The sequence below is a fragment of the Antechinus flavipes genome, chromosome 2, assembly GCF_016432865.1.
Source record: "Antechinus flavipes isolate AdamAnt ecotype Samford, QLD, Australia chromosome 2, AdamAnt_v2, whole genome shotgun sequence".
Lineage (NCBI taxonomy): Eukaryota > Metazoa > Chordata > Mammalia > Dasyuromorphia > Dasyuridae > Antechinus > Antechinus flavipes.
This window is the reverse complement of record NC_067399.1, coordinates 119,015,692-119,032,746: the sequence shown is the minus strand read 5'-3', so window position 1 is coordinate 119,032,746 and position 17,055 is coordinate 119,015,692. Positions and strand designations below refer to the sequence as shown.

The window sequence follows — 17,055 nt, the reverse complement described above, 5'->3', positions numbered from 1 at the left end:
ATTATCATTATCCAGTTCTGACAGAAGTTAATGTGCTAAATAAAATTTTCTGTATACACAGGTCCCTTTCCTATTGACTTCTAGGTTGTAATCTTTGTTAGATGGAGGCCTTACAACTTTCCTATCCCTCAGCCGTCATTCTTAAGGTTTAGGAAGTCATCCATCTTTCCTCAAGCACAAATCAGTGGCCCGAGGTTTCCTTCCTGTTTCCTGCCTCACTGTTTATGCATAAGAACAGACAGTTCCCTTCTCTGAGCCATCCTATGTGTCTCTCATGAGGGCAATCCTGCTAGGTTGGAATCATGGTCCCAAATAAAATTTGGCGCCTTCAGGTTCTCCGGGGCCCATTCGTCTAAATCATTTGGATGCGTTTTTAGCCTCAGCATCTCTTTCCCTTTCTTCTGGTGGATGGAAAGGATGAGGAGAAGGGGAGGGGAAAGAAGGGAAGTTGGGGGAAGGGAAAGGAGGAAAAGGAAGGAGGAGAATTCTATCTCCTCTAGCTGGGGAGGCTATTTAGAAGAGGGAGGAGTTTGTCTTGCCTTTCTCCCTCCCCCTAGGAAGGGGATTATGGTGCGGTAATCAGTATTAACTCTCTCCGCCCTGGCTGCCTTTTGACCCGTTCAGCTGCCAGCAGACCGCCGTATATAAGGGACTTGGTGGAATGGAGCAGAAACATCTGGCCCGGGGGCGATCTCTTGGATTGGCCTCCTCGCTCCTTTGGACGAGGGGAATCTTCAAAGCCAGGACCCACGCTGGTTCCTAGCTAGCTAGTTGCAGTCTTTTCTCCTTCCCCTCCCTCCGTTTCCTCTCCGCCCACCGCGGTCTTGCTCCTGGGCCGCAGCCACCTCTCTCCCCCTCCCACCCCCACGCTAGCATCCTCAAGCCTTGGTGCTCAGCCATGGGGGACCTCCCGAGCCTCGTGCGCCTCTCCATCGCTCTCCGGATCCAGCCTAATGATGGTCCGGTCTTCTTCAAAGTGGACGGGCAACGCTTCGGCCAGAATCGGACTATCAAGCTACTCACTGGTTCCTCTTACAAGGTGGAAGTGAAGATCAAGCCCACCACTCTCCAAGTGAAGTGAGTCACGTCCCTGGCGAGAAACCTAAGGGAGGGCAGTGGCGATGAAGCCAAAACTAGCTGGGTGGGTACGGTTTAGGTCGCTGCCTCTTCAAGTGCAACTGATATCTTTCCAGAATCCTCTATCTCTTCCCTCCCCTTCCTCGAAATTAGCTGACTAAGCTTCCCTTTCCCCATTTTGTTCCTTAATTACCTTTTCTTTAGTAATTCTGCGTTCTCCATTTTCGCTCTTGTACAATAGCGCTGTAGCAGCGGGCTTCTCTACATCTGCTGCAGCCCTGAAAAGTAGACAGCTTTTCCACTCGCCCCACCACCCTTTCCCCTTTTCTTCCCCTCTCAATCTCTGCGTGTCTGCGCTACCGTGACCCAAAGAAGTGAGCAGCAGCCTGGAAAAATCTCGCTGCCTGGGTAATCTGGGGAAGAGGTGTCTGCTGCAATTCCTCTGGTCCTATTGCTGCACAGAGAGTCTAAAGAAAGATTAAGAGGAGGGGGAGGAGGAAGGCCGTGAGGTTCCAGAATTTCCCCTCTCCCTTTAGGATGCTATCTCTTTCCCCATTGCTGGGGATGAAATGGAGGGAGATGGAGACCAAAGCTGGGAAGCAGTCCTCATTCTGGAATATTGGAAACAGGCGAAAAGGCCCCTCCTCCTGCTTCAGCCAAGGTTCTCCATAGATCGGGCCTTAACCTACTGTTTTTCTGTATTTTCCTCTGTCTTCTGAAGTCTTGTTTTCGTCGTGGTAAAATCCTGATAAGACTTAATTTCAATCCAAGAACCTGGTAGCAAGAGAGTATGCCTTTTGTGCCAGTGTTTCCCCATAATCCCTTCTCTACAGGCACATGATAATCCTTTTCAGAGGCTTCTGTTATGATTGGGATGACTGTATTGGGGAAAGAGGTGTGGCCCTTCCCTGACCCCTGGGAGGAAGTCCTAGAGTCTTTTTGGCACAAACGGGCTGGTAAAGAACTAGACTTCCCAGTACTAAGACAACCTTGTGTGAAAGAATTCCAAGATCTTTCTTTGGTTGAGGATCCTTTGTAGAACTGACCAGAGAACTGGCTTCTTCTATCTGCATAAAACTGAGGCAACTGCCTCAGGAGCCCTGATAGCATCTGCAGGTCTTTATGGTTGATTTAATCCTTGTCCAAATATGCTGTAGCTATTCCTTTTGTCTCTCCTTCTTTCTCCCACCTTAAACATAACTGTCTTCTGTCCTTTTTCATTCTCTTAAACCTCAATAATAATAATTATAATAAATAGCTAGTATTTATAAAGCTCTTCAAGGTTTACAAAGCACTTTACCTTATTTGATCTTCACAACATTCCTGTGAGAGATTTTCCAGTTGAGAAAGTATTTTACAGTGGAGGGAACTGAGGCAGATAGAATAAATGACTTGTCCAGAGTGACACATTTAGCATCTGAGATTACATTTGTGTTTTTTATTTAATTTTATTTTTAACTTGTGAAATAAAACAGGCATTTCCATAACATAGTAGGAAAAAAAGATGATTGCACATGAAACTGCAAATTGATTATGTACAACTTACTATTCCTTTAAAAATGTTTATATAATAAATATTATATAATAATTATTTATATAATAAATATATTTTTAATCTTTTTATTTCCTCTCCCTCCCTAAAGATGGCTACCATTATACAAAAATTTGTGGTATACACATATATATGTATGGGTATGTATAAAATCATTCTGTATATATTTCTATTTTTAAGTTCTTTCTCTAGATACAAATAGCATTTTCACAGGTCTTTTGCAATAATTTGATTATTTATAATAGTCAAAGTGGTTTGGTTGCTGAAACCATATTTGGATGCAGGTCTTTCTTACTTCAGGTCTAGCGCTCCACTTACTGTGTCACCTACCTATAGGAAATAAAATTGCACTAGATTTCTAAGTCTTATGAATTTTAAATTCTATATGCTATAGCAGTGATATGTTAGCCTACTAGGTAACACTTAGATTAAAAAATTTTTTACCTATACTTATCAATATATTCCTCTTCCCTTTCACTTATAATAAAGGGATGAGGGTGGGTTTGGGGGGGGATAGTTCATCAAAACTAACCGGCATATCCACCAAATTGAACACCATATGCAGCTTTTAATACCCATATTGTTCCACCTCCTCAAAGGAGTAGTTGTACTCTCATGCAATTTTTTTTGACCATTTGGATCCACATGTTTTTTTCCAACACTTCCATTTTAACAAATACCTTTGATTCTACCTCTGGTAGAAGAAATTCTACTGTGCCAGGCCTGAAGGAAAGAAATTGGGGGCAAATGGTTCTGCTGATATTCAACAAATAATAAGATGAGAGGTCACTGGTACCTTAGAAATCCTGTTTTAAAGATTCTGAACTTTGTGTATGTCAGGGTCCCTCAGGCAGTCTGGGGAGTCTTATGGCTACCTTAAAATAATGATTTTAAATGTATAAGATTCAATACATAAGCTTATGAAAGAAACAAATTATATTTAAATAGCTGCTGAAATTTCTTTTAAAACCAGTTCATGGACAGAAAGTTAAGAACATCTGATCTGAAACAATCTCATTTTAAAGATGATGTTTTTCTATATTTTTCTTTATCTTCTGAGGTGTTTTCATCCTGGTAATATCCTGATTAAAGATCTTTTTGATTGGTCAAATAAGTTGTCTTGATTCAGCTTATAATAATGGTAAATCTTGGACCAGAACCCAAAGATCATGCTATCTGGGCCAATGCTCTTTTCTCTTTATCACTTCTCTTCTTTTAGCACCCTTGTAGATGCTTAATCTGTTTTGACATAATTCCAAATCTGCTTGGGAATTCTACTCCATTCCAAGTTGTAGAAACAGCCTCCATACTGCTGCATGACTGTATTTCATCTTTTACAGGAACATCTCCATTGGTGGTGTGCTTGTCCCATTGGAGCTGAAATCTGAAGAGTCTGATGGTGACCGAGTTGTTTACACAGGAATATATGATACAGAAGGTGTGGCTCCAACAAAAAGTGGGGAGCGACAACCCATCCAGATTACCATGCCTGTAAGTCTAGTAGAGCTGTGTATTTGATGTTTCCCCTCCTTAGGCATGGGAGTTAGGGAGGGAAAGATGGGAAAGAAGGGAAGGAGAAAAGAAAAGGAATTGGATTATATTATTATTAATAATGTATTTTTCCTGGCAAACATAAAAAGTCCAAATACAGTGGGAATGGGAATAAAGGAGAGTTAGAGAATTAAGGAGAATACCTTTCCCATAACTTGAGAAGAAAGGGTTAAGTCTGAAAGGTGCTTAACATTGTACAAGCCTGATTCTTTTGTAGAAACCAAATGAAATAATCAAAAATAAAACTAAAAAGTCATTGCCTCCATTAGGACAAGGGAAATATATTGCTTTTCACCTGTTTTGATTCATCTATGTCAAGACTAACTCTAATTTAAACTATTTGAAAAAAGTTCATTGTTAAATATTTATTGGAAAACATATAAGATTTCAATTTTAGAACGAGAAAGAAGCCATTAAGTTCATTCTTTTCATTTTATATTTGAGGAAACTGAGACCCAAAGAGATAAAGTCACTTGCTCAAAACCACAAAATCTGAGGCAGAATTTGAACTTGTTTTCCTGATGCTAAGGCTAGGGCCCTATGCCCTAAACTTTGCCAACCTCATAGTGACCCCATTGGTATTGGTATTCATATTTGCTTACTAACTACTGATTGTAAGTCAATTTTAGGCATAAAACATTAACATATTTTTATGGTCCCTCTTTAAATTCCCATCATTATTTTGCTCCAGTTACTCTCATTCATTTTTCCTCAAGAACAAGCCAAGACAACTGACCTTTTTACTGCAGTTAAAATAACCTTGAGTCCTGCCTCATTCTCATATTACACATCCAATCTGTTGACAATCCAGTTGTTTCTGCCTTCACAATATCTCATGTATATGACCCTTTGTTTCTACTTACATAGCCACAGCACCAATTCAAATTCTTATTCTTTTTCTCCTGACCTGTGGTGGTTGCCTTCTGAATGTTCTCTCAGCCTCAAATCATTTCCCATTCTTATCCCTTCTCTACTCAGCTGCCAATAAGATTTTTCTAAGATGTGAATCTGATCATATCACTTACATACCCACACCCACCCACACACACACATACACACACATACATCCCTATTCAGTGAGCTTTCTAATACACAGGTCTGAAGGTCAAAGACTTTTTGTTTTCTGTTACTTATCATAGAAGTCTAAATACAAACTCCGTAGGTTGGAATTCAAAACCATTCAAAGTCAGATTTCAGCCCATCCTTCTCAACTAATTTTATAATACTCCCCATCATATAGAGAAGTAAATTCCAGTCAAACAGGATTACCTGCCATTCTTCAACTTTGTTTTGCTCTGTGAATTTACACTCACCATTCTCCTTGCTTAAATGGACTCCCTGTATATCATTGACTAAATTAAGTCAATGTCTTTAGTGACTCAGCTAAATTTTCTTTTCTGATTTTTCTAGAGCCAACTCTCAAAGCCAATTCACTCCAAACTTCTTATATCCTCCTAGTTCATATACCTTTTTTTAATACCTATATTCTGACTTGTTTAATTTATTTGTATAACAGATTGGCAATGGTCAAAATTTTTCAGTCCAAGCAACTGCTGAAAACCATTTTCCTAAGTCAAATTTGTGAGGTTATAATTTGTATTGTTTTCTGGATGGGGGAAAAAACCACTGATAAAATCACAAAGCCTGAGCCTCGGTATCATTAATAGTTGTTATCACTGTAACCATAACCAAAACTTAGATTTTCGTGATTCCTAATGGTAGTGGTTACTTACTATTAAGTTACTATTTATTATTACTATTGTGTTACTATTAAGTAAGGTAGTTACTATTAAGGTAACCATTTAGTGTTAGGTATAAGGTAGCCCAATGGGTGCCGAGTCTGGGGTCAGAAAGAGACTGAATTCAATCCAGCCTTGGATACTCGCTGTGTGACTCTGGGCAAGTCACTTAACCATTGCCATAATCCACTAGAGGAGGCAATGATAAACCTCTTAGTAGTTTTGTCAAGAACAACCCTCCAAAGGGGTTACAAACACACCTGAACAACAATAATTTATCTAGACACTTAAAATGAGAAATTTACCATTTAATGTTAGGCATAACTTATCTAATTAATTTTAAAAAATCTTCATTCTCTTCCATATTATGATACAAAATATTTCTTCCTTGCCTAGGAAATCTGGATGAATGAGAGATTTAGGCAAAAGGAGTCTAAAATTAAGCAACATCTAGACTTAGGAATAAAAGATTATTGTCTTAAAAGCTTTAAAAAAGAATCTAAGGGTAAAATATTGCCCACTCCATTCATTTTACAGATGAGAAAACTGAGGCCTAGAGAGATTAGATTCACAGAACTAATAAATATCAAATTCCAGATTTAAACATGTCATCTGACTCCAGATCATCCCATGTTCTTTCTGTTACACTACATGTGTATGATGAGCAACTTTACATTCTTGGGTTTGCTCCCTTTGAGAGGCTTGGCAGACTGAGAGGGAGTGGTATGTAGAATGAAGGGAATGAAAGATACTCAGACTTCCTTAGAAAAGAATGTCAGCTTCTCAGGGTACCATCTGTTCTTCTTAAGTCAGCTTTTGCTGCATAAAAGGGAACAGTGAATTAGGAAGGAAAAACAAGACTTATTAGGTTTCTTGATGAATGCAGAAGAGCTAGAAATAAAACTGTGAAAGAATGTCTAAAAAAGAAGATCTATGACAAAAAAATTTAAAAAACAAAACAAAAATTAAGGACCAAGGAATCCCCCAAACTCAGATCTTCTGATTCCTAATGTTAGTGGTACCTTCATAGTAACCATTTAGTGTTAGGTATAAGTTCTCTGTATATTTGGGAACCATTTCCCCTGACATTCAATTGCCTCAATAAGATGGAGGCAAAATTGAAATAGAAACACCTAAAACTTTTCAGATCTTGCAATTCTAAGTGTTGTTGTTACTGTCATCAGCATTCTATTTTAGTCACTCTTGACATAGTGAAAACTTAGATTTAGTTGCTTGGTGTGAAGTCGAAATTTGACCTAATGACAATGCCTTAAAGTTACTTTTAATAAACGTTGTTTTCTGAAATCTCTTCCTTTTTATTATTACTGTCCTTTCCTTGTTAGTACAACTACTTCTTGCTCTCCCCCCCTTTTTTTTATTAGCCATTTGTCACATAGATATGGATAATTGCTATGTGGAACTATATAAACATTAGAAATGTTTATGTTATGGGGATATGAACGAATCAGGGAAGATTTCCTGGAGGAGATGCCATTTGGCTTGGTTTGATAGGCTGTGTTAAATTTCAAAAGTTGTGGCAGGGGGAGGAGATTCACTGGCTTCTTCTGCTTCCATTCTCTTCCCCATCCTCTATCTCTACCCTCTATCACTTCACATTGTTCCCAGATTAATTTTCCCTTTGCACAGTTCAGATCATTTATCCTTCTGCTCAAAATCCTTTAGTAGCTCATTATCATCTATGGAACAAAACTCCAAATTTATAAACCTAGTATTGAGGCCCTCAAAAACTTCCTTCTTTTCTAACCTGAAATACAGCTCCTTTCAACATATGCTGTGCTCTACCAAACAACTTACTATTCTCTCCTTATTCATCTGGAACTTTTCTGCTTCAGTGCCTTTGCTTGTTCAGGGATGTTCAGGGAGGATTAGTACCTTTTTTTGTGTGTGTGCCCACTAGATTGTAAGTTCTATGAAAAGAACCCTCTCTAACATGTCTATAACTCCCTTAGGGCTTCGTATTCTGCTCTATATGTAATTGACACAAATGATTGATGTTGGATGAATTGATGAGCAATGACCATAATAATCACCAAATTTCTGATTGGTTATTAGAGGCCAAGCATGGATTTTGAGAAAGCAGAGAAAATACAACTCCTTCCTTAATTCACAATGGAGACTGAGTACAAAATGCTATACATATTGTCAACTTCATTCACTGTGTTGATTTTATTAAAGATTCTTTTTTTCTTTTTAAATCTTTGCTATAAACACAGATGCTTGGATTGGGGTAGGGGGAACATAATCAGAAAAGGGTGTGATGTAAAATTAAGTATTTCTTGAGAATGAATATAGCTTTTTCCCTGAGATTTGAAGCTTCTATTTAATTCTGGGCCCTTTGGTATCTGGATTATAATTCCTCTAACAGAAGTAGTGGAAAGAAAGCTGGTATCAGAATCAATAAAACCTGGATTTGAGCTCTATGCCTGACACATGTGAACTCTCTCATGCCACTTAACTTTTCAATGTTTAAAGCAACTTTCTATCTGGAATTCCAATTAAATCATGTCAATAGCAAACAAATAAAAAAATTTTCTAATGAATTAAACTATCAATACTGTGGAGACAAGTATCTTCCAAGCAGTCCCTCAACTGAAAATAAAAGAAATATAATAAATTATAGTGCCTTACGATTATATCAGGGCAAGTGGCATAATGGATAGAGTGTCAAGTTTTGAGCCACGAAGACCTTATTTCAAATTCACCCTTAGACACTTACAAGCTGGGTGATCCTGAGCAAGTCACTTAATCCTGTTTGCTTCAATTTCTTCATCTATAAAATGAACTGGAGAAGGAAATAGGAAACTATTGTATTATCTTCACCAAGAAAACCCCAAATGGGTTCATGGAGAGTTAGACATGACTGAAATGACTTGAAAAACAAATGATAGCCCTTTATGCTTATCAAGAACTTTTTATGTCACTTTTTTCATTTTATCTTCTCAACAACCCTGTATTATAGATAAGGCAGATATTATACTCATTTACAAACGATGAAGCTGAAACCCAGAGGCTAAATAATTTGCCTAGTACAACTAATTTAATTATAGATAGAGCGAGAACTAGAGCTTCTGGTTGCTAGTTCAGTAAAATTTTTATCTACATATCTTCCCTGGAGACCGAAGTCAGTAATCTTTAAGGAGTTCCTTCTTGACACCCTTTGGTGGAATATCCAGTTGGAATTTACAATAACAAATACATAATATTGCTTGTAATTAAACAATTCCAACATGAATGGACATATAGGTCATAAGCAGGATGAGACATATTCACTCCCTCCCATCTCCAACTCCAGCATTAACTTATTCCGTGTTTTTAAAAGTGTTTTTCCATAGCTATCACAATATAATGGGAGGAAAACTTTGTTTGCATACCTATGGTGAGGTTTGTGAACTCAAGCAATTCTATTCACTATTTCTAATTGAGCATGAAATCATAAGGAAACTATCCTTCACAAAGGGAAAAGAACCTTGATTCTCAAGTCCATTAGAGGTGTTATAACTAGAATGGGGGCAATGGAAGAGGATATTATTTTAGGGCACTCTGAGGAAATGTTTGGAAAGTTTCTGACATGCCTCCCTCTTTAACAGCAGGAATTTCTTAGAGCTCTGATGAAACTCCTTCTTGTCTTCTTGCTGAGTTATTCTCCCCATCCTCATTTTGGGAGAGGATCGAGTATAAAAGGATAAGGATCTTGGTGCTTTAGGTCAAAGTCTGGAAATAGGACAAAAAGAACTGCAGCTAGATCAGTCACTTGGGCATCTGCTGAGTGGATTGTGGATATGCTCTTGTAGGCTACTGAATTGAAAGAGCAGCAGTGAATCCAACATAGGACAATTCTGACTTTTTGCTTTTGGAAGGAAATCATAAGCTTCTTGAGTTAAGCATGAACTCTTGTTTTGTTTCCAGCACAATAGTGTCTATACATTAAGTTCTCAAATATTTGGTTAATTATATAGTACAATGTTCTTCATACTATTTGCTCTTGTGGAACTCTCAGCAAAATAAACCTTGTAGTAACCTATATAAATTCTGGGCATCCCAGAAGTTTCTAATCTAGCTGCCCCCAGAAGCTTATATTTCTAATAGAGGAAGACAAAACATGAAATTAAGCTGAAAAAGTGGTGCAGAGGAGAAAGATACCAACATGGAGAAGTCCAAATAGTCAGAAGGTGGGAGAGAAGAATAAACAAGGGACTGGCCTGCACCTCAAAGTAGAGAACTTCATCAGACTATGGGGCCACAATCAATGAGCTTATCATTTCTTATAGAACAATATTATTCCATCACAATCATATATCAAAGCATGTTCAGCCATTCTTCAATTGATGGGCATCCCAGAAATGTTAAATTCTTTTCTACCACAAAGAGAGCTACTATAAAGATTTCAGAAAATATAGGTTCTTTCCTTTTTTCCTAATCACTTTTGGAAATATCTCTAGTAGTAGTATTGCTGAGTCAAAGGATATAGATGGTTTAATAACTCTTTGGACATAATTCTAGATTATTCTCCAGAATAGTTATATCAGTTCATAGTTCTACCTACAATGAATCAGTGTCCAATTTTTTCAGATCCCATCCAACATTTGTTACTTGAAAAGGAAAATGAACAGAATTAAGAGAACATTATATAAAATTACAATATTGTTTTAAAAGTAACTTGGAGCAACTAAGTCATTTTGATTATTATATTTACCCAAATTAACTACAGAAGACCAATGAAGGAAGATGCTATCTACAATCAGAGAAAGACCTGATAAATAGAAGGATATATAAAATAATTTTACATGTAAAATCATAAATACATGCATATTTGTGTCTAATGATAGTCACTTAGGCTAAGGAGTTGGAAAAGGAGATAAAAAGAAAATATGATAACTTTATTATATATTGAAAAGGAATAGCAAGTAATACATAATAGATTTGCAGTTTTATGTGTAATCATTTTTTTTTATTTCACAGTGTTATGGAAATGCTTCTGTTATTTCATAAATGAAAAGTTAAATTAAAAGAATAATAAAATTTCATTGTTTGGAGAACAAAGAATAGGGATAGAGCTATCTTCCAGGGTAAAGTCTTCTGGGTTTGACGAAATAAGGAAAGTCAATAACAGAGCCAGGAGAAGAATAAAGGGAAAGAATGCACCAAGAGTATCTTCTTTTAAAACTTTTTTTAGGTTTTAAAAAATAAGATACCAATGTAGAAGTTAAGCTATCAATCCTTCCTTTCTCATAAATACCTCAAGATCGTGTATGATAAGCCCAAATCTTTTTACAGCAACACACCTATTCTTGATGTATCTTACCCAATTTCTTACACGCAAGTCATCATAGACAATATATTCTAGTTAACCTATAATCACTACGGGTCATTCTTTTGTTCTGGGAGTCATCCACAGGCCTATTATCACTAATGTCAAAGAACATAAAGCTAGTTTTTAAAGTATATATATATTTTGCTGAGGCAGTTGGGGTCAAGTGATTTGCTCAGGGTCACACAGCTAGGAAGTATTAAGTGTATGAGGCCAGATTTGAACTCAGGTCCTCCTGATTTCAGGGCTGGTGCTCTATCCACTGAGCCACCTAGCTGCCCTGGATATTTTTTAAAAATAATTTTTTTCTGAATTTCACAAAATTGTGAAAATTATGATTGAAAATTGGAGAGGGAAAGATGTAGTGATAGAGATAGAATAAAAGATAGGAGAAAAAACAATTATGGAAACAGGAATATAACAATGAGATTCAGAAGGGAACATAGATAAGCATAATAGTTTTGGAACTAACATGCTGACTTTATTATATAAGTACATTGTGTTTATGTGTATATACATAAGAGATTCATGGTTTCATATGTGTTATTCTTTTTTGTAAAAAATGTTCATTTTTTAAAAGTTCAGAATATAACAATTTTAATTTCAAAAATTCACCAACACTTTGCTTACTGAAAAGGTTGTTTGCTATCCGAAAGTTCTCTGCAAATAATGCCAAATGTTTTACAAAACTTTTTATTTTTTCCCTTACAAAAGCCAACATAGCAAGGGCAGTTTACTTCAGTTCACTTTAAAATTTTAAGAACTTTATTTTTAAGTTTATTGTGATTTTACTTATTTTTGTCATTTTAATTAAATTTTATTTTTTGCAAGTAAAAATCAAGTTTATTCCTCCCCCTTTCCAATATTGAAAGAAAAAGAAAACACTTGTAGCAAACCTGCTTCATCAAGCAAAAAGAAATTTCTACATTGTCTGTGTCTGAAAAAAATATGTCATTCGGCTCACAAAGTCCATCCTTTATCTGTTAGGAAGTAGACACCTGGTTCCTCATTAGTTCTCTGGAATCATGAAGCTCTTAAATCTTTCAGAGATGTTCATTTTTACAGCATTGTAAATTGTTCATGTCAAAATTGTTCTGCTTACTTTACTTTGTAGATTCCAATTTTTAGATTATGAGCTCCTTGAGCATAGGAACTGTCTTGACTCTTTTCATACCCCCAACACTTAGAACAGTGCCTGGCACATAGTAGGGACTTAATAAATGTTTCTTTATGCAATTCATATAAGTCTTCCCTATTTTCTTCTGAAACTATGCCTTTCATTATTTCATTTGTTTGACCCTGGATATTATTATCTTTCCAGGTCAGTAACTACTTATAAGCCCAGTTCCATTATTGATCATCATGGGTACTTTAACTTCATTTCCAACTTGGGTCAGTTAATTCCACTTTAAGCAACCTAGTGGTTCCATACTTGCGCAGATATCTGGTTGGCTTTAGTCTACTACACAGCCTATCACTCTCAAGCTCAAGTATTTCAGTACCCTTAGCCACCACAGTAGCAAGAATCATAGGCATATACTACCACATCTTGCCATAATTTCTCATGAAAAAATAGTATATCATTACAGTCATATGACGTCATCTGTTCTTTCATTTTTCAGTTATTGGGTACTCCCTTAAGAATCCAATACATCAATTTTGACCAATGTCACTGGTTTTCATATCCATCAGTGTATATATCTTGTTAGACCAACTTAGCAAAATGAATGATTTGTTCTATGTGCCTATATGCCATTACAGTTTCTCCCAAGAAACCTCTTAGATAGCTTTAATGAGTCTCAGGATTTAGACTTACCCTGGGAAACCTTAATGTATTCCTGGCTTATAAGAGTTCAGAGATGCCAGGAAATTAAAATAAGATCTCTAATACTTTCTTTGGATATTTTAAATGTCTCCTTAAGCCAAGAATCAATTAAGCAATGGCCTCACCATGCACAATTTCACTTCTAAAATTCTGATTCTTTTATATAGTTTTGACATTTAAAAATAGATAATATTTAGATAGATAAAATAAGATAAATCATAAGACAATATATAAGCATATTTATAGAAACACATTTTTTCCACGTTTGTTAAAATGTTTAGTTCTATCTAAAGACAGTATTTGGTCCAACACTCTTGCCCTTTGTTTTATATGTTCATTTAGTGGTTTTTGTTATTAATTTTAAATTTCTTAAAATTGCCATATTAGTGGATGTTTATTAGCTTTTTAACGGAATTTTTATGGGATTTTTTGAAAGAATAGGTATTCTGGTATAACAGATATGATTTGATTTTAGAAAACTTTGATTTACAAAGAGTCAGAAAGGTATAATGGGAAAAGTGCTGATCTTGCAGTCATAGATACTAGATTCATATTCTGAGTATATCACTTTTTACCTGCATAGTCTTAGCAAATCAGGCCTTCTCTAGGACTTGGCTTCCTTACTTATAAAAGGTTCTCCCCATCTCTGCATTTATGACACACTTATCAGAATGCAAAGTGAAGAAGAACTTACTATATGTAATGGTCAGTTAATTTTATAAAGTATCAATTATGTACTTTATTAAGTGCTTATGTGCTAGGCACTATGCTGCACACTAGGGATCTAAAAAAGGGGGTAGGGTGGTAAAAATTGTGTCCTCAAAGTGTTCATATTCTAATAGGAGAAACATTGTGAAAATAAGATGAATACAGAGTAAATGAAAGGTAGCATAGCAAAATTAAATCTCACTGTTTTGAGCCTTGCTGTTCTTAAAAAAAAAAAAAAAAAAGTCCTGTCTGCTGATACCCATAGAATATGGTTTATATTGACTATGTTCTTTCTTCCCCCAGTTTGCTGATATTGGGACCTTTGAGACTATGTGGCAGGTGAAGTTCTACAATTATCACAAACGGGATCATTGCCAATGGGGAAGCCCCTTCCGTGTCATTGAATATGAGTGCAAGCCCAATGAGACACGCAGTTTGATGTGGGTGAACAAGGAATCGTTCTTGTGAACATGAGTCTGACATTGCTAGACAATCTTTTCAGAAATCTACCTTTAAAAGAAAATAAACCCACAACCAGCACAAGCCTTAACTAAGGCATACTTGGATTGCTGCTCTCTCCCATTGGGTACAGGTAACATGTGAGTCCCTAACTTTTTGGAGGTATAATTCTCTTCTGATGCAATCCCTTCATCCTCCCCTTCCCCAGGTTGCAGATCATATTGCAACACTGCTGACAAAACAACACCTTTCCATTTTTTGTGTTTGTGTTCTTGCACCCAAAACTTGGTCATACTATTGATCACCTCTGGTAAAAGCCAAGCAGAAATGCAAGTTAGATGTTGTGTGCTTAAGTGGTTCTGTAGACCATTGTGCTCCTCATTTCCAAGTTGAATGACTTCTTCCTTTTTGTTTAATGTTGTTTAAAAAAAAAGTGTGTATGGACTTTATCTGCCTTGTAGAATTTGGTGATTTTTATATTCTTTGCTGTTTCAGCTTTGAGAATGATTTTTCAAAGCAGGCTCTTTGGAAAGATAGGAATTACAATGAGCAATAACGAAGGTGGTTTGCTAGGCAGAGTTCCTTGGCTTTGTTAAAATGAACTTGCAGAGAGATACATAGGAAAAAAAAGTAAAAAAGCTATCTCTCTGCAAGTTCATTTTGAAAATGAAAGGGCTGAAATTGAAGGGACCTCAAAGGTAGTCTAGCTCTATACCTAGGCTCCTATAAGTAATTAAAATCTAATTCAATGTAAGGTACCATTAAACAGAAATTTCTGTGCAGGGCCTAGAGGATCGTCAGAACTCTGCTTTTTGCAAGCCAGTTTACCTGAATTGTCACATTGCCCTTTTATTTAAGAAGTGCGGTTATATTGCCTATGTGATTGAAACCTGTATCAATAGCTTAACTTCATTCCTCCCTCTTGTGAACTTTGTAAAACTATATATGGAATTGTAATCAATTTTTGGTCTTTATAATAAAGGAATTTAAAAGTATACCCTAATTTGCTCTTTTGATATGGGTAACTACCCTTCTGGTAAAGCAGATATGACTATGTCAGTAGTCAACTCAGTTTTAAACCATTCACTTGTGCTCCAAGGTGCATGCATACAATCTTGATCTAAGAAACCAGCTATCATCCTATTCTTTAAAACAGGGATGCTCTGGACCACATCTTCCAGATCCTACATCCTGCTCTGCTTGTTAGTGGAAGTGAATATATGGTGATTTAGACAATGACCTAAATCAATAACAAGGCAACAAAAACCCTTGGCCAGACAGGGTCTGTCTGTCTAGCAACTTCAAAATAAAAGATATTTATTGGGGAAAGAGCAGGGGAAGAGGCAGAATCCAAACTTTAAGAGTGGCTGTAAGGGTGAACAGGAGGGAATTGTGTAAGGAATTTTGGGGAATCACTAGAATTGACATTTGACAACTCTAAGCTCAGTTTCCTTCTGAGGGGAATTATGGGATGATGTGAAGTTTGAATAACTTTAGGACCATGTGGAAAAGTGGGATCCACAAGAAGACTTGTATTGATTGCTTCTAAGCAATTGTGAGTCTTCAAGTTTTCTGTGCTTGATTTTTATAGGTTCCTATGAATCTTATGCATCATATTTGTTTTCTGAATGTTACAATAAAGTCTGTTCTGTACCCAATATGCATTTGTCACCTTGAATGCTTATACAGAATCTTATACAGAAGACATTATTACTGACAAGTATGGGAACTGAACATAAATAAAAATTCAGTTAAATCCAAAAGGCATTTATCAAGTAGCTGCTACCATAGTACTAGACTGTGCCAGAAATAAAAGACTGAAACAAAACAATTCTTTACACTCTACTAGTGATATATGTACAGAGACAAGTAAATAAAAATTTTACACAAGTAAATATAATGTTATTTCAGCAAAATGGTGGGAAGATAGGGAACCCCAGAAATTTAATAGATCAGGAGAAGAAGAAGATCAGGAGAGACCTAAAGAAGATGGCAATTGAGCTAGCTCCTAAAGGTAGCCCTAGATTCATTCCAAGAGGAGGGAGGACATTCTGAGCTTAGGGTAAAGTTTCATTAAATCATGGATATGGAGGATGAAAGACCACATTTACGAAACAGCAAATAGGCTGGGATGAAAAGTTTGCAAAGGGGAGTCATATGAGATACATAAGGTATGTTCAGAGAGTTCTCTGACTAAACTCTAGATGGTGAAACAAGTCAGAGTGCTATATTGATCTTTTAGTGCTCATCTGAGAATGAATTCAATCCCTATGAGGTGAAAGTTTAGGGGCCACATTTCACAGAATGAATTAAAATAGTCAGAAGCCATTAATTTATTTGTTCATTCGTTCATTACATATTTATTAACTACTTACTCTATTCTAGGTTTTGTATCGGGCTTTGGGGATAAAAAGACAAAAATGAAATACTCCCAACTTTCAGAAAGTTTATGTTCTATTATATGAGTGTAAAGAATTAAATAGTTAATCTCATTCTACATCCTCTATGCCTATAGCATGGTATCTTACAGATAGCAACCATACAGACATCTAATATGCAACATTTCATTTAGTTAAAAGTATAAGATATATAATAACATTTCAATTTGGTCCCATATTTTTTAGATTTCCTTAAAAGCAAAATATTTTCCCTTGAAGAATTGAAGAAATCCTACTCAATGTTCATCACACAGCATGGATTTCTGGCCACTTTTGGCAAATAAGAAAGAATGTTAACTATGTTTGGGCTATTTATGAAGCTTGTCATGGCAAGAACAATAGCAATATCATTTAATTCATTATAGATTGAAGTTTAC

The 17,055-nt window shown here is 36.3% G+C and overlaps 1 protein-coding gene across 2 annotated transcripts; it reads left to right on the top strand.

Moving 5' to 3' along the window:
* The first annotated feature begins 399 nt into the window (after nucleotides 1–399).
* On the top strand, nucleotides 400–15,898 carry CNRIP1 (cannabinoid receptor interacting protein 1). Of its 2 annotated transcripts, none has more exons than XM_051975413.1 (3): nucleotides 400–1,077; nucleotides 3,970–4,120; nucleotides 14,085–15,898. In XM_051975413.1, the coding sequence occupies exons 1-3, from the start codon at nucleotides 899–901 to the stop codon at nucleotides 14,247–14,249; spliced, it is 495 nt and encodes a 164-aa protein (XP_051831373.1). In that variant the 5' UTR covers nucleotides 400–898; the 3' UTR covers nucleotides 14,250–15,898. The 2 variants fall into 2 exon arrangements, with proteins under 2 accessions (XP_051831373.1, XP_051831374.1); XM_051975414.1 differs by having other exon boundaries at nucleotides 954–1,045.
* Nucleotides 15,899–17,055: the final 1,157 nt, after the last annotated feature.

Excerpts from the sequence above, each read along its gene's own strand:
- CNRIP1 (XM_051975413.1), top strand. The coding sequence starts at position 899 with ATGGGGGACCTCCCGAGCCTCGTGCGCCTCTCCATCGCTCTCCGGATC. Across the intron at positions 1,078-3,969 it reads CCCACCACTCTCCAAGTGAA|GAACATCTCCATTGGTGGTG; the intron begins GTGAGTCACGTC and ends CATCTTTTACAG. Across the intron at positions 4,121-14,084 it reads CCATCCAGATTACCATGCCT|TTTGCTGATATTGGGACCTT; the intron begins GTAAGTCTAGTA and ends TTCTTCCCCCAG.